Here is a 16,941-nt window from a genome sequence, read left to right as displayed (position 1 = left end):
TCCAGCTCTGTTCGAAGAATTAATGTAGGGTTTAAAAGTAGCATGGACATCTTTAGGGATACCAAAACAATACAAGTGATACTTGGTTTTGTTGGTTTCTTCTGGCTCAAATGCTTGTAATACTTCAGGCAGAGTTGTGTGAAAACACGATGGACATCCTCTACAGCTAAAGCTGTGGTATCATCTAGCATTTGTTCAAGGTTAAGGGTTTCAAAGTGCAGTTACTTCTGCTGTACCTAGAATGACGCCTCCAGAATTTTACTTTACAATTACTACAGATTATTTAGGGGTACATTAGAGTGGGGGAGGCAGTAACAACCTGTGGCTCTGAAAACAGATGGAGCAAATTAATGTTCCCTAAATGGAGTTTTGTGCCGAACTTAACAATATATGGGTACCTAGTCAAGATAATCCATTAGTGTCTGCTAAAGCACAAGAGCAAGTGTCCCATCATAACCAGCTTCATACAGAAGGATAACTACCTTCTGTTGCTAAACCACAGCCTGGTTTATTCTGGTTGGTGAATTCTGCTGCTGCCTGTCAGAGGGATGTTACTGAAACCTTATCTGCACTTGGTGCGAGCTGCCAGCACCTTGCGGTTCCTCTTCCTGTTGAATCTCTTCACGTAGCTACTGCCGCTCCGAAGCAAACCATCCCCTGGGCTCAGGCGCCCTCGCAGGAAAGGCAGGAGGTCTGCAGAGATCTGTCGTCTCTTGTGGTAGATCTGACCCATCACAATGTATCTGCTGCCTGCAAAACAAATGAGACTTCTGTGCCCTGGAGAAAGCATGGATTCATTCACTGCACTGGTGCTAAGGGCAGCAGATTTAGGAATAGATGTGAAGTTGTACCCTGCAGAAATAGATCCTGGATGTGTGGCTTAGGACAGCGGCACCCTGAACATCAGTGTGGGTTGTGCTTGCATGGAAACAATGATTTGCTGTCTTGTACTGCAACTAGAAGCTTTTTTGGGGAAAATACTGGTATTTGATAAACTTGCATTTAGGAGGAAAACTGGGCTACTTAGATGTCAATCCTGAAATCTCTTGCAATCATTTTGGAACTGGATAAAGTTAAGAAAGGACTATGCTGTTAACCTGACTTCTTCACACAGCTGCTTCTCTTCTGAAAGTTTAGAAGGGAAAAAGCCCTCCAGTTTAAATACTTTTTCTTCCCAAATTTTCAGAACAAGCTAGGTTAAGCCTATTAAACTACAGCAGGTTCAAACTGCCCCACATGCAGGAGAAATAGTGCAATGAATTTAGCTGGAATTATTTACCAATTTTCAAGTCCAGACACGGTTTACTACAGTTGAAAGTATCCACAACTAGAATGTGAACTCGAAAGAAGAAGGCATCAGGAGTAGTATAGAGGCGACTCATCTTGTACAGTCCATCATTGTTTACCAAAAGTGTGATCAGGTGGATGCCATTCCCCAGTTTTTCCATGTTATAAACGATCCCGTTCACTGCTGTTTGGAGGAAGGGGGGAAAGAAAAAGGAAGCATCAGGTTATGTGGTGGTAACTCAGGGCACATGTGAAGGCTGTCATTTAAAACGCTGTGAAGTGTCAGGAATTCTCTGGCTCAGTAGTGGGCAGTCTTGAAAGTAGGAGTTGCTTCAAATCAGCACATTTGGTGAGATCATCACCTTAGTTCTTGCTGAGTTACTAACTTGTGCTTTACAGGTCTGAGATGCTGCTTCGTGAACTTTATAAGATGTTTCAAAGGAAGTGATGGTTTTAGCACTGTTTTCCATACAAAAATTGGATGTATTTACCTAACAGAGTAAAATATTCAAATTTAAAACTCAACAACCTGCTAATGAAACACTTTAGCTTTTGAAAGAACATGCCCTTGTCATAACCAGGAGGCCAGGGCACCAAGCAGGCCATGTTTTACCTTCAGTCACATCATGCTCTCCACCCAGTTTCTGGTTTTAACAAGTGCTGAGCTGACTACAAGAGTCAGAAAACAACAAACATGTTAGGCAGGTAAGGCACACAAGGCTTCTGGTGTTACACCTGCCTCACTGAGCGGGAACTTCAGTCATATTTACTCTTTAATCCGCACTGTAAATGTAAGGAAATGAAAAGCTCCTTCTGATCACTGCAATGACATCATGGCTGACCTGTTTTTCCTACCTGCCCTTCTCAGTTTAAGAGACATGAGACAGCCATGTGCTAAAGGCTAAATACACACAGGCGGGGTCACTGTCAGACCTAGGTTTGACAGGAATGCAGGAGAGTGGTAAAAATACAGAATGTAGCAGTTGTAGAAAGCACTTCCTGACTTCTCCATTTAGGGAGAACAGATGTCCCGTAACGTGTTTATATTCTACAAATGGAAACATCTGTTACCACTAGGCATGTATTTTGCTTATCTCTTAAAATACTGTGAGAAAAAAAGTTGGTATCTCTTTCACAACTTCAGAAGCACAAGGCAAGATTTCAGTCAGAAAATGCTGCTTCTTACACAGTACAGCAATGCCAGGCTATATTCTGCCATCTTCAGCTACATCAACTTGGACACAATGACTACAAGGACTAAAGACATAGAATCCTAAGGAACTTTAAGGAGGATCCTTTATACAAAGAGGATCACAGTTTTATTTTTGTTTGGTTTACCGTTTTATTGTCATTTGAAACTTCAGCCCCCCAAGTCACAAACTCATTCTCAATAGTAAGAGGTAAGTAGCACAGCTACAATGCTTAATCTTAGAGTATGTAAAGCAGTTGGTCTTTTTAGTTCTGTTGACCAGCAGCAAGAACAGTGTCTTCCTCCTGGGAGTGGAAGGGGAGGAAACACTAAAAAGAGCAATACTAGTCTAAGGTAGGGAAAGGGCAATGTAAGACTGCGTTTGTCTTAGTACATCTGCAAAGAGCTGTGATGAGTCCTTTTAGTGTACTTAGTCATTATTTAACAGTCAGTGAAACAGTGTCTTAAAAGCGGCAGTGAAATGTCAGCAATAGATGAACAAAGGTGGCCTGTGTTTTGTTTTGTGTGGTTCGTGGAGGATACAACTTACCGAATTCACTCGTGCAGTAGGCCTCCACTTCATCTCTCTCTTTCCTGCACTCAGTCAGACATGCCTTCTCCTTATCACCATCTAGAACAGGCACACAGGCTGAGGGACAGGGTATTTCATCCAAATTATGCTCCCCAACCTTCATAAAGTTCACAATATCCCTTGCCAAAGCACTCTGTCCTCTTACCTTTCTTTAGCGCACTCAGGTGGTACAGCAAGCTGGATGACTGGCGGTTGGTGACCCAGGAGGGTTTGGTGATCCTTTGGAAGGGATCGGTATGTTTGTAGGGGATTACCTTGCCTGGTCGGTTGAAGTGATCCAGTGCATTAGGATCACCTGCTTCCACTGCTCCAGAATCTGGAAAGAGATGAGCCTCCACTAAGGATGTCATCTTGTGATAGGAAGACGCTGCATGGTGGAAGTGAGCCGAGACGCTGTTGGCAGCCTCAGCCAGCCGCCTGTCCGCATGCTTCCTGTTGGCGTGGTTGAAGTCAAAGGAGGCAGGAGCAGGCCCCTCAGTCGTACTCTCCAGTGGCAGGGCCCCTCCATACTGCAGGAGGTGTTTCCTCAGCCCCGTGCTGTTCTCTAGAGCAGGTTTGGTGCGTTTCTTTTTCTCTGAGGAGAGGAAGGTGATTTCAGGAGGTTTTGGCCGCTGCAGGTCAGCGGGAGGCAGGAGCCAGCGTTCTGTGTGGTTCTCTCTGGCGCTGCTGCTGCTGCCCCAGGCTGGCCGTTTGATGTGACCTGGTACAGTGTCTGCTGAGCTATAAGCATCTTTGCTGAGAGTCTGATGTTGTTTCTCAGCGTAGGACAGGGATCCTACACACAAAAAAATGGAGACAGAAAATTAGCACTTTAAATTTTCTATTCCATGTGCTTCTGAATGGGAAGTGCCTGGCAGATTGGAGGCTCTAGTCTGTAAGTGAGACCTTCAACAATAAGGCAATACAACTGATAAATAGTTCAACAGATAAAATATAGTAGAGCTCCTTGTTGTTCTGTGCTCAGAAATGGAAGGCCCAGCACACAGAATGCAGCTGCGTGAGCAGAACACAGATTTGCATTTTTACTTTATTATTGTTGCAAATTAAAAACAAACCCTTTTCTCAAAAGCCTGAATCTCCAGGGAGCATCTGAGGAAACAAGGTTCACATTGCTATTTGGGATGCTTGTTTAAAAGACCATGACAACAGAACTATTTGGTTTTCCCATCCATGGGATGCCTTATTGACAGTGTCATCTGGACTCTTCAGTGGCTTTGAACACTACTGAAAAGATCTTTATCCACAGTTTTGGATCTCTGACTTTTCCACTATGGAGCCGTGCAGTAGCAGTACTGGTAGCTAGGCTATTGCTGCTGAGTAACCATTATTGCAAGGCTTTTCTTAAGTTGAGAGGACAAGGGTTGAGAAAGAGAAGAAGTGCCTGTGAATCTAGTGAAAGATGGAAAGGCTTAATGACACTGTTCGCACAAGCTGGGCAGTCACCTAGGCCTTCATTTATACCTTCACCTTGATCACTTGGACCTCACAAAGCAAAATGACCTTCCACCTTAGCCTGGGAAGAGAGAAATTCCCTCTTGCAGTTCATTTTCCTTTTACTTCAGTCCTCCACTGCATGCCTTTAGTTAGCCAGAGAGTTTAAAAACCATTCACCCACACACAGCCGCTGTCTGGGTGTTCACTGTCTGTGGTTAACATCATGTGGGAGGCTGATCCTAACTCCTTATGTGAAAAGAGATATTTGACATACACAGATGAACAACGTCCTGGTTTATCTTCTATAACTGACTCAACTGCTGACCTTGCCACTTCTCCCCCTTTGCTCTCACCAGCTGCTGTCATGGGAAAGATTCTCTGATATCTGGGCTGGCCACACATAAAGTCAAAAGAATGTCCATGAAGAACAGGGTGGAAGAAGTCCAAGCTAAAGAAAGCAATAGGCAAGGGTGTTTTGGAGATGGTTCAATATGAAGCTGTGATCTCTGAACAGGTGTTTTGGATTTGGTGTTATCAGTATACTTCTCTACCAGTTTATCATGCCTTCTCGTACAATCATAGAATAGTTAGGGTTGGAAAGGACCTTAAGATCATCTAGTTCCAACCCTCCTGCCATGGAGTGTAACAAGAAATAGTTTGTTTTTCTCTACTCAATCTATTCAGAACCTTGAGGATCATTCTCCTACACCAGCATACTCCTGTCTAGCTCTTGCCACCTAAGCAATACAACTGCAACAAAATCAGCTCTTTCCCACTGGAATAGATGGATGTTTCTATTCTGCCAATGTGGTACTTAAATAATCTCTTTAGGACAGGTACTTAAATAATCTCTTTAGCACAGCTTGCTGCAGGCACACATAAGCACAGAGCATGTGGAAATAAATTAGAAACCTGGAGTTTACAGGTAAAGGGAGGGAGATTTGAAAGGGAAAAGTCAAACACACATAAAAATCCCAGAAGCAGAAGCAAGTCAAACTCCAGCTGCTGACTGATGGCTAGCAGGCTTCATGGCACCAGCTGCCTGCCTGCTTTTGGCAGGTGCTCTTAATTCTTTCAAACACAAATCAAACATTGCAATTTACATTCCCACCCCACAAACATGTTGAAATGTTTCTCTCTTGAGCCCTTACCTGATTACTTCCACCACTTGCTGAAAAGACCACAAATATAGAGCGCTGCTCGGGCAAGAAATGTAGTAACGTGTTTAGCCTTCCCTGATCCCAAAGGCAAATATGCCCCAAGCCCTGCTTCGAATGTTAACAGACTTACCGGCCACGGAGCTGGAAGATGATCTAATGACAAAGCAGAGGAGCCAGAACACTTTGGTTGTCATTTTGAAGTAAAGATTTTCCAGACTCCAAATGAACTGGAGTCTTTTATGCCCTTCCCCCGATTCATGCTAATGAGAGGCAGCCTTAGGGGAAACAGGAATCACTCACTGGACAACCCACTGGAGCAAAACCAAGCTGCTGCCTCCCCGCTAGCCTCCCACTGCCCCTGCCTAGGACATCCTCTTCCCATAGACACACCGCTCCATACCGCCTGCAGTCACCTGTATCTCTGGGAATAACACATGGATGGATGTTTATAGCAGCAGATTTTTATCTGGGAGGAGAGTCTTGCTTCCTTTGGCATTTTGTAAAGGGGATCATACAGAACAAATATGTTTTTATTGGATATGGAGAACTACATCATGAAGTGGAATTAAGGGATGCTGGAATGTGCATCGCTTCTGCGATTCAGTGTATGTAAAAGGTGTGCGTTACAATGGAACCAATTCAGGAATTTCTGGCCACCTCCAACTACGCAGCTGGTAATGTCTTCTAGTTTAAGAAACCAGTTTCAGTGATTCCCTTCAGCCTGGAAAATGCATTAGTTACTGTCCAGTCCAAGGGAAAGCTCTGCTGACCCCAGATACAGCTTTATTTTTAAATCCGTATTTGCTAACATAAAGAATTTGGCAAATTTTCACACTCCAAGCCAACCCCGATTTGGATTACTGAATTAAGTAGGCTTATTTCTGTGCTCCCAGTCAAAATGGGTGACCTTATTGCTGGAAAAGATGTCCATTCTGACAGTTTATCTTACTAGCTGCTACTGGATGTCATGAAAGTTGTGAAGTCGTTCTGCCTTTAAGGTGCAACGAACAATTTAAAACCCACATAGAAGCACTATATCCCAGCTCTGAAAACCACCACAGAAAATCTACCTCTCACTAATGCCTGTGTCATGTGGCCCTGCTACTGCCTAGATTAAACACTGTTTGTTTTGTGCTGCTTTAATTAAGCAGTTTAATAGAATTCTTAAAAGTTCAGGGCTTTTCCTCAAGCAGCTATGGGGGAAAATACAGAAAATTAGCCAGAATGGTGTGCAAAATAAGTGAAATTTTAACATATCTGTTACTCGGTGTGTTACGATTCTATTGCAGCATTTACTGACCCTTATTTTCCTCTGTTATTTTGACCATGGTCATTCTAAGACAGCTATTATGGAAATAGGAATTTAAACAAAGGATGAGGGAGAGGTGAGCTCGTATATTCCTGCTGTACCTCATCTTCCACTCAACCAGTCCATGTAGCTGTGTACCTGCACCAAGGGAGAGCTGTCAGGAGTGTGACAGGGAGTTTTCTGTTTAAATTAGCTGGTAGTGTAATCTAACCCATATTCACGTATGGCTCTGCCTGTTAATGAGTTCCTCCAGACTGTACTTGGACAGGATCCTGTTTAAAGGGACAGCAGTGGTGTTTGGGGTATTTCTACTTCTCAAGAAGCTACAGGTCCGCCGGCAGCAGCGGAGAGCCGGAAGTTTTGCAGACACGATTCCCTGGATGAGGAAAACCGAGACCGACGGCACAATGGACGTGTCCAGTAGGCTGCGGGCAGCTCTGCTGGCAACCGGAGCTGTCCAGGCTCCGGTTCCTCCGCTCTTTTACCACAATGGCTGCGGAGGGCCCGCGGCAGGACACGGCCCAGCCCTCCCTCAGGCCCGCCCGCCGGGGACACTCATCCTCACCTCTGCTCCGATCGCCTGACGCCTCATCCTCCTGCCGCAGCCGGGCGTTACGCGCTCCGCGGCCGCAGTATCCCCGCGGGAAGGAGGAAGGCGGCGGCGGCGGCGGCGCCACCAGGCTCGGTGGCGCCGGGGAACGGCCGCCGTGGCGACGGGCAGGGCAGGCGCCCCGCTGACAGGGCGGCGGTTGCGGCGGCCGCAGGAGGGCGCGGCTGAGGGAATCTGAGGCAGCGCCAGGGCTCCTGGCTCCGCGGCTTCCCCACCAGCCTCAGCCGCGTGTAAAAGTGTTAGAGAAGCCACTCTATAGCGCGCCCGCGTATCCTCTGCGCTGATTTTACCGCAGCGCCACAAAACATCTGCGGCACGACCCAGATGGGACTCGAACCCACAATCCCCAGCTCCGGAGGCTGATGCCTTATCCATTAGGCCACTGGGTCACCCAGCAAAAGCTGCGAGCGCTGCATGGTAAGAGCCCCGCCCGGCCGGCGCTCGCTCCGCCCCTCAGTGGGCTTCCATGTTCCACCTGCCCGCGACCGGGAAGCCCCGCCCCCAGACCCTCCCTCCTTGCAGCCCATTGGGCCGGGCGATTCTTTCGCCACGCCCCCTTGCAGCCCATTGGTCAGGGAGCCACCCTTCCGCCACGAGCCTCGTGGCCCCGCCTTTTAGCGTCGCGCGAGCCTGGGCTGCGCCTGCAGGGGCTGGGCTCGTGCCGTCAGCTCCGCCCCGCCTCACGCGCGCGCGCAGTGCCCGTCACGCGCGGCGGCCGTTGGCTCCCTCAGCGCGGCGCGAGGGTGGTGTCGTGCGCGCGTGCTCGCCTGATGAGAGCCGCGTCGGGTCCCCGTCGCCTCAGCAGGAGCTTAGCCTCGGTGGGGCCGTTCGCACTCATTTCCTCCACCTCCTTATCGCTTTCCTGCATTGATAACAGCCTTTCAAGCTGTGGCACCTCCCACCCCAAACCATGTGCACCCCATGTCGGCCCACAGACACCTCGAGTTTCCAGATCGGGGACAGCTCTCTCCCTGCCCTGGAGCACCCATCCCAGCGCCCTCCTTCGCCCGGCTTCGCTGCTCCGGACTGCGCATTTTCCAGACATTTATGGACTTCCTTCACAGCGGCCCTTCGATCCTTCTATACAGCAGGTGTTTTGCCTCAGTTTCTACTCTTGAGCTGCCTTTTTCGTTTCAAACTAGGCCTTTTCGGTATCTCTACTTCTGACGCACTTTCTCCTCTCTTGACTTCCTTGCTCTTGCTTAAATGTTTTTGTGATTTTTATTTCATTTTTACAAACCTCAGAACTGTAAGGCGCAAAACCAGCAACGTAAAAAGACCTTGACAATTCCTCCTCCTCTGCATACATCTTTGTCAGCCTCTGCGTGCATCTGCAGATCAGCATAAACAGTTTAATGCAGTGTTTTACCACACACAAGTGTCAGTGTGCATCTCTGACGCTTCTCTGAATTGTCCATTATGGATGTTGAAATGAGCGTTCCTGACAGTCATGTCTTCCCCCAAGTTTTATGGTTTGAATTTTATCTGTGAGACAGGGTGTTCTTTTGTATTCCATCCCTTGGAATTGGGAAACAATCCCAGATCTGCTGGTTTTCTGGGCATGACACAAGGGTGGGTATAGGGCTTTTTTGTCGTTCAGATTTATTTTTAGATCTGTTTAGCAAATTATTTAGTTTCGATCCGCCCTGATCGCTGTTGAATTGCCTTCAGCTGCAATCTGACGTTAAATTCTTATGCACCACGTTTATGGAGACAAGGGCGGGGGGGAGGGGGGGGGTGCTCAAGAGAAGCCTGAGGTGACTTGCTGGTTGCTGAGGTAGAAATCGGGCTGTATGTGAGCAAACGACACGTCAACGCCGCAAACCCCTCAAAAGCGTGAAAACTTCCCTGTTCGCACCCATCCAGCGGTGCAGCGCCCCCCACCCGCCCGGTTCTCGGTCCCCTGTGCCCCCCCAGGGCTTCCGGCTCTAGGTCCCCGGTACTCGCTCAGCACCGGGCCCTGTGTAACTACAACTCCCAGCATGCCGTGCGCCGCCCCGGGCCCCAGCCGTCCTCCGGCCGCTGCCGCCTTCCCGCGCCTTGGATGCCGGGAGTTGTAGTGCTGAGGCGGGGACGGGTGCTCTCATACATGACGTCGGGTCGATCCTTCCGGGAGCGCGGTGGAGATTCGTTCCCCTTCGTCGCGTTATGAGCTTCATTTCAAACTGGCCAATCGAGAGGTTGCTATGGCTCGAACTGGCCAATGGTGAGGCGAGGGCGCGGGAAATTTAAATCCCGCCTGGCTGGGTCGTGGGCAGTGCAGCGTGCTCGCAGGCGGAGTGCGGTGTAGTAGCGGGTTGTGTGCCGACTCTGCGGTGGAGGTGCCCTGGGACGGGACGGGAGGGGAGCTTGTGGCAGTGGGAAGCCGGGTGGGGCGACGCGGGTGCAGGCTATGCGCTGGTCCGTCAAAAGGGGTCTGAACTTTGTTGCCGGTAGGACAGGCCGGTGGTCACTACGGACCTTTTCGGGTCTTCGTGGTCACAGACCGCCGCCTGGCAGCGCCTCTCAGAGCGGGTTGTGTGTGCCATCTGCGTTGTGACTGAAGCGAAGCTAGGTCTTTATGCCTTGGGTCACCGTGGAACCGGCCCATGGTGCACGAACCTGCGTCGTTACCGGCGTAGCTGGTGCTACATGCTGCTGGCTGCAAGCCCTTCCCGGCGGGAACTTGCTTAGTGGGAGATCTTGTAGTTGCCATAAAAAGGGCTCGAGGTGGGACTGGATGGAATGCCCGTGCACTGTAGAGATACAATACAGTGAAAATAGTGCTTAAAAGTACGTGTGCTGTCTGCGGGAGGCAACAGTCAATCTTGCTTGTAACAATGATTCTGCTAGTGTTTGTGGCTGTGTCTTAAAACAATGTATGTGGGTCTACTGCTTTTTTGTTAATGCTAGAGCTTACTGTGACATCTAGGTGTTTAAAGGGACAGCTGTTATGTTACTTGATCTTGAATCAAGTCAGAGGCTGCTATTGTATCTAATATGGAAAAGTGTCTCATTATCAAGTACTGATCATGGTTTTCAAATTCAGTTCTCACGGAGTAAAATTGCTGTTTATTTGCTCTGTTTCAAGGCTTGATTTTACTTGTTTCTCTCAAAACTCTAATAAGCAAGATGTCTACTAATGAGAATGCCAATACACCATCAGCTCGACTGAACAGATTCAAGAACAAAGGAAAGGATGCTACAGTGAGTATTTTGATGCCATTAATACTTCAGCTAGCCATTATCTCTTTAAACATGAGTTGTAAAAGCTGAGAACTTATTATGAATGTATATCCTCTAGGAAATGAGAAGGCGGCGTATTGAAGTCAATGTAGAGCTGAGGAAAGCTAAAAAAGATGACCAGATGCTTAAAAGAAGAAATGTTAGCACTTTTCCAGATGATGCTACTTCTCCCCTTCAGGAAAATAGGAGTAATCAGGTAAGTGGGTATGTGGAACAGGTATGCTTAAGACACATGCTTCTCCCAGCAAAGCATTTATGTATCTTTTTATTGTACAGGTTTCAGCACACTGGTCAGTTGAAGAAATAGTCAAAGGAGTTAATAATAATAATACAGAGATTCAGCTACAGGCTACTCAAGCTGCCAGGTAAGGAATTTAGAGGAAACCTATTCAGCTCCACAAGCCAGTTTTGGCCAATGTAAAAGAATTGGCTTATGAGCCGTAGTGTCTGCACATGGTAGCAGCTATGGCTGCTCTCATCAGACAGTAATTCAACAAGTGCCTGAGTCAGCTTTATGTAAAATGCATAGGTATGCTTACCATAGTCATAGTCTTATTGAAACCATATGGCTTTTGAGTGTTAAAAGTGCCTGAATATTTTACTAGGAAGTAGAAATTCTTTCTAGTGGTTTTGAAGTGTCAAAATAAGTAGTAGTCTATCTTGGAGTTATAGGAGTTACAATAATAAATCCTTTGTTATAGCAAAGATACCTTTAAACTGTCTTAACACTTGACTACACAATTTGAGTGCAGTGATACACCTTAGAATAACATGAACAGGATGATGACAGGGGTTTGAAGAATGCAAAATTTGTTTTCTCTTTCCAAATCTAAAGCCTCCTTTAGCAAGCTTATATACTGTTGCAGTGCTGCTTCTGGCAGTCAGTAAGTTTTCTGCTGCGAAACCTCTAGCAATTCAGAAGTATTATGACTCTTGTAAGTCTGCTTTATTTCAGAGTCTGAGCAGAATCTCTCGTATAGTGAGGACATGCCAAAGCCAATGTTAACACAGGTTTAGGAAGCTAGCACTCAGCTTGTCTGTATTTCTTCATAACATGCTGCATTGCCTTCCTGAATGTTAAGGCAATGTTAAACCTTTTCCTCGTTAAAATATAGACCTTTATACTGTTTAATCTGTTATTCAGATCTTTGCAGCAAAAATAATGCTTTGCTTTCCTCCTTAGGAAACTCCTCTCAAGAGAGCAGCAGCCCCCAATTGACAGCATAATTCGGGCTGGTTTGATTCCAAAGTTGGTCTCCTTCTTGGGTAGAGCAGACTGTATTCCTATTCAGTTTGAATCTGCCTGGGCGCTTACCAACATTGCTTCTGGCACATCAGAACAAACAAAGGCAGTAGTAGATGGAGGGGCTATTCCAGCCTTTATCTCACTGCTGGCCTCTCCCCATGCTCACATCAGTGAACAGGCTGTGTGGGCACTGGGAAATATTGCAGGTATGTCAATATGCTACACAACTGTATTTCAGACATGTTCCCTTATTTAAAATAGTAAGACATTACCACTGACATGTCATGCAGCACGCTGAGTGTCTGAGAAACTGCCTTAATGGTGTTCAAGGCATGCTCTGCAATGTGGAGTATGCTACAAACAGTACTTCATCCTCAGACCTGGTATAAGATGTCTCATGCAATGCCTGGCAACCTACGGGCTGTACTGTGTGGGTTGCTTTCACGCTTCAGTTCAGTTTTGATAGAGCTATATAGCTGTGCTAAGCATAAGACTTTTTCGCATATCTTGTTGGTTTTGTGACTTGCCAGTCAGCTCTGGTCTGTGTGTTGACTAGAAGGGGGAAGGGAGGAAGCAGATGGCACACATAATTGTGTATGTTGATGGCCAATATTCCATGCTTTGAAAACAGCTACTTACTGATGTGAAAGTATTAATACTGAAGTTTCTCATACACCTTTCAGGATTACTTCATCTGCCAGTGTTGGATCAGAGCCTTTTTTTAAAGAAAGTCAATAATAATAATATAGTTAAATATGTTTGCTGTATTATTATGTTTTCCAACATCTGTGCCTTAAAGAGAATAGTGAATCTTCAACCCAGAGGAAATGAGCTCATAGAAGTCCTGTTTGATTGGAGTTTTAAAGTTTCTCCTAGAGTTCTCAAACCTAATTACAAGGTACTTTTTTGTACCTTGCAATAGAAGAGTTCAGTCAAACTTTGCCATTCCATGAGCATTATGCTATAGACCCCAATCATGCAACCAATGATTATCATGCATTTGAAGTCCCATATTATGAGAAAAGCTCTGTTCTAGTGGTAGGGCTTAGATATGTTTTCAAAGAAACACGTAAGTCCCTGCTTAGTTATGAACTCCAAGAAAAGCTGTATAGAAAACGTATGCTAAACTATCTCTTTTTCCAACAGAGAAGAAAATCTAGCCACTGAGGCTAGAAAAACACATGCTTGGCATATGAGTTAACCATGGCAATTGTCACTTTTTCCTCCTATATCTTCTTATCTAGCCCTTCTTAAAGCAGTATAAGAATTCATTCTCTAACACACAACCATGTGCACATGTCCCTCTATTTTGGTCTTCATCTGTCTCTTTTTCTGTTTTTCCCAGGGGATGGTTCTACCTATAGAGATCTAGTTATTAAATTTGGTGCAATAGAGCCACTGCTGAGTCTACTTGCTGTTCCTGATCTCTCTTCCTTAGCTGTAAGTGTGCAGTATGATTCAAGTTACAGTTACTAACAAGTGGGTAAAATTGCTCAGGTAACTGAACAGCTGCTAACCATTTATTTCAACCCTTGCAGTCTGGATATTTACGCAATGTTACCTGGACCCTCTCAAACCTGTGTCGTAATAAGAATCCTGCACCACCCATAGAAGCTATTGAGCAGATTCTCCCAACTCTTGTTCGGCTCTTGCACCATGATGACCATGAGGTGTTAGCAGACACTTGCTGGGCACTTTCCTATCTAACAGATGGCTCCAATGACAGGATAGAAGTTGTAGTGAAAACTGGATTGGTGCCACAACTTGCGAAGCTCCTGGGATGTAGTGAACTGCCAATAATGGTAAGCTATCAGACATGCAGATTGTTCTTGCTTGATTTGAGTAATGGATAAAGCTGCAGTTAGACTAGCATTCATGTAACTGAATGCTTCTTTTTACACATAAATCAGATGCTTGATTCTAGGTTTTGTGTAGGTAAGACTTGAACTATTATCTTTCCTGGAGTCTGCCCTGCATGAGACAAACCACTGCTGTTGATGCCTATTGAGCTTCTTTACATAATCATCGGATTTAACACACAAGTCAGCACAACAATTGACATCCTTTAAAACTTGCTTTTAACTCTAAACTGCTGTTGCAAATCCAGATTCTAGGGACTGTATTTGGAAATGGGCTCTGTGCACACTAAAATTGCCATATAATAAAGCTGCATTAATACTTGGAAGATAATTTTCCTAAGCTCTATAATTAGGAGTTGTTTGTAGATTGGCCTTGGAAGGTTTGCAGTTCTAGTATGCTTAATGTCCACCTGTAGTATGCTAAAGGAGGTTAAAACTCATCAGTAATAACATATCATGCTGTTAACTGGGCAGGCTTGAGCATAGGGACATCAAGTATGGCTGTATTCAAACACAGATTCCATGATCCCAATTTTTCTGTTTTCATGTTTGTTTCAGACTCCTTCATTAAGAGCCATAGGAAATATTGTCACTGGTACTGATGAGCAGACACAGATTGTTATTGACTCGGGAGCACTGTCTGTCTTCCCAAGTCTCCTCTCTCATCATAAAAACAACATTCAGAAAGAAGCAGCATGGACGATGTCCAACATCACCGCTGGGCGCCAGGATCAGATTCAGCGAGTTATAGACCATGGTCTTGTGCCTTATCTCATTGGTATTCTGAGGAAGGTAAACACAGACTGTATTTATTACTCTGAAGCTTTTGCTATTGCTACTACTATCTGTGTTCAAATACCCTACATTTATCTTCACAGGGGGATTTCAAATCTCAAAAAGAAGCTGTGTGGGCTGTGGCGAACTACACAAGTGGTGGAACAATTGAGCAGATTGTGTACCTTGTTCAGGCTGGTGTTGTTGAACCACTACTGAATCTCCTCTCAGCTAAAGACAGCAAAATTGTGCTGGTTATCCTGGATGCTATTTCTAACATATTCTTGGTATGTGGATGCAGTATACTCAATCACTGTCCAAGCTGTTGCTAGTAGTTCTCCAGTAGTTGGTGCCATACATCTTTCCTGAGGTTATTCCATGTTTGTCTTGCAGGCTGCTGAGAAGATTAATGAGACTGAAAAACTTTGCCTCATGATTGAGGAGTGTGGGGGTCTAGACAAAATTGAAGCTCTCCAGTCACATGAAAATGAACAAGTATACAAAGCCTCATCCACCCTGATTGAGAAATATTTCTCAGCAGAGGTAAGTGTCTGCAGGATGATTTTTCTTCTTTTCTATTGTAGCAGTAATTACTAGGTTAATATGCTACTGCTATTTCAAAACTTTTCCCTTTCTTCTAGGAGGAGGAAGACCAAAATGTTGTACCAGAATCTACTGCTAGCTACACTTTCCAAGTTCAGGGCAATACTCCAGATACTTTCAACTTCTAGGTTCTGTGTATGTTGCAGCCACCTAAAACTTGTTTGGCACACAAGTGACTGCTGCCTCTTTGTCTTAATAGTTCCTCTTTTTACTGTGTTTTTTTTGTGACCTGTAGCACTTTGTCCAGCTGAAACATACTTGAACAGTTCAAAACTGTACATATGTGAATTTCTAACTGTAAACTTCATTCTTTCTGATATATACTTGTAAATACTTGTTCTCCGTTTGGCTCTTACTGTTCCTGTTGGGGAGAAGAATGCAAGTGAGTGGGCAATACAGGCTTCTCGCAAAGCACGAGCCTCTACTCTGCAAACCTTCTACTATGTTTTACATAACCCATTATTGTAACCAATACACTGAGTAGGCTTTTAAAGAGGGTTTATATTTGAAGTTCAATAAAGTGATATCAAGACATTAAATTTAACTGTCAATTGCTTTCTCAGAAGGTGACTTATAGGGTAAGTATTCTTCATCAAAAATTTAGAATGGTTTAGACCTGCATTTTTGCCATTCAGCTCTCAAGACTGGTTTTAAACTTGGTCACTCCAAGCTCCCACTTCTGTATATAGCAGTCATCTATTACTGCAGAACAAACAAACTGCTGCTTCTCTCCAGATATCTCTTACAGGACTCAGCTTTGTTCTACCATGTTCATAACTGAGCTAAACCATCTTCTGCCTTTTAAAGACTGTAGTGTAGTACTAAACTGCAAGTAATAGTGTGGAGGAGAGGTAAATACAGCAGTTATCCAACTGTAAGTATGCTCAGGTAGTCTTAGTATAGAGTATAGTAAATGCTTTGAAGCTGTTGCCTGTTCTGGAGGGCAAAAATTAAGGCTTTGCCTTGCAATCTATTGTCCTATTGCTTCTAAAATCTTTAATTGCAGTAACCTACTCTGACTTTAAACATGGTTGTGCACAGTGGGGTTTGGGAGGGAGGAAGGACTGTAGTAGTCCTGTTTTTCAGCTTTTTGGGAAACCTTGGATAGAGATCCCATTAACTGGAACCTCCCCAGAGTCCGTGTGTCGAACTATATTGACTCAGCTTGTTGAGGTGCTCTAGCTGTCATGGTGGTGCAGGAGGAGTCAATGTCATAGCTAGTTTTTCTTTTTTTTTTTTTTTATAAGTATGACATATTTGAAATGGAGCATGCCAGCTTTATGAAATTGAAGGTAGGGCATAAAACTATTGAGTAGGTAATTCTCCCAGAGTTCCCCCAGGCTTTGTCTCTGCTTTTATAGAGAGGGAATTTAAAAAAATACAAAAAAACTCCCCTCATATTCTGCTTAGTGAATCTGATGAAGGAATCTGGTGTTGTGCATTAATCTGCTTATTGTATGCTTTCAAGTCTATTTTAAAGTGCATATGCATATAATAAGTGGATTTTGGTGTTCTTTTAAGATCAGGTATTCTTAATGAAGAATTTAAATTTACACCCTTCTCCCATACTGTTACCAAAGTCTTCTTTAAACAAGTTATTGCTAGTGTCAAAGATGTCACTCTCACCTCCATTATCATGGTGCAAGTCTACTA

At 44.9% G+C, this 16,941-nt stretch overlaps 2 protein-coding genes across 3 annotated transcripts; one reads left to right on the top strand and one right to left on the bottom strand.

Moving 5' to 3' along the window:
- Positions 1 to 562: 562 nt before the first annotated feature.
- On the bottom strand, positions 563 to 5,921 carry LOC308227055 (UPF0450 protein C17orf58 homolog; the record flags this gene model as incomplete). The annotated part of the gene is given in 6 exon segments (XM_080629324.1): positions 563 to 750; positions 1,280 to 1,471; positions 3,027 to 3,107; positions 3,214 to 3,843; positions 5,793 to 5,903; positions 5,906 to 5,921. Coding segments are annotated over 6 exon segments (1,218 nt in total).
- Positions 5,922 to 9,654: 3,733 nt separating this feature from the next.
- On the top strand, positions 9,655 to 15,987 carry KPNA2 (karyopherin subunit alpha 2). Of its 2 annotated transcripts, none has more exons than XM_080629300.1 (11): positions 9,655 to 9,787; positions 10,652 to 10,767; positions 10,865 to 11,002; positions 11,083 to 11,171; positions 11,990 to 12,258; positions 13,398 to 13,492; positions 13,591 to 13,854; positions 14,470 to 14,703; positions 14,790 to 14,972; positions 15,079 to 15,228; positions 15,327 to 15,987. In XM_080629300.1, exons 1-11 carry the CDS (start codon positions 9,730 to 9,732, stop codon positions 15,414 to 15,416), a joined length of 1,686 nt encoding a protein of 561 aa, XP_080485426.1. In that variant the 5' UTR covers positions 9,655 to 9,729; the 3' UTR covers positions 15,417 to 15,987. The 2 variants fall into 2 exon arrangements, with proteins under 2 accessions (XP_080485426.1, XP_080485427.1); XM_080629301.1 differs by lacking the exon at positions 9,655 to 9,787 and adding an exon at positions 9,967 to 10,353.
- The last annotated feature ends 954 nt before the right edge of the window (positions 15,988 to 16,941 follow it).

The sequence above is a fragment of the Psittacula echo genome (genome assembly GCF_963264785.1).
Source record: "Psittacula echo genome assembly, chromosome: 14".
NCBI classification, from domain to species: Eukaryota; Metazoa; Chordata; class Aves; order Psittaciformes; family Psittacidae; genus Psittacula; species Psittacula echo.
The sequence above is the reverse complement of the archived record's forward strand: the minus strand, read 5'-3'. Positions and strand labels throughout refer to the sequence as shown.

Excerpts from the sequence above, each read along its gene's own strand:
- KPNA2 (XM_080629300.1), top strand. The coding sequence starts at position 9,730 with ATGAGCTTCATTTCAAACTGGCCAATCGAGAGGTTGCTATGGCTCGAA. Across the intron at positions 11,003-11,082 it reads AGGAAAATAGGAGTAATCAG|GTTTCAGCACACTGGTCAGT; the intron begins GTAAGTGGGTAT and ends TTTATTGTACAG. Across the intron at positions 11,172-11,989 it reads CAGGCTACTCAAGCTGCCAG|GAAACTCCTCTCAAGAGAGC; the intron begins GTAAGGAATTTA and ends TTTCCTCCTTAG.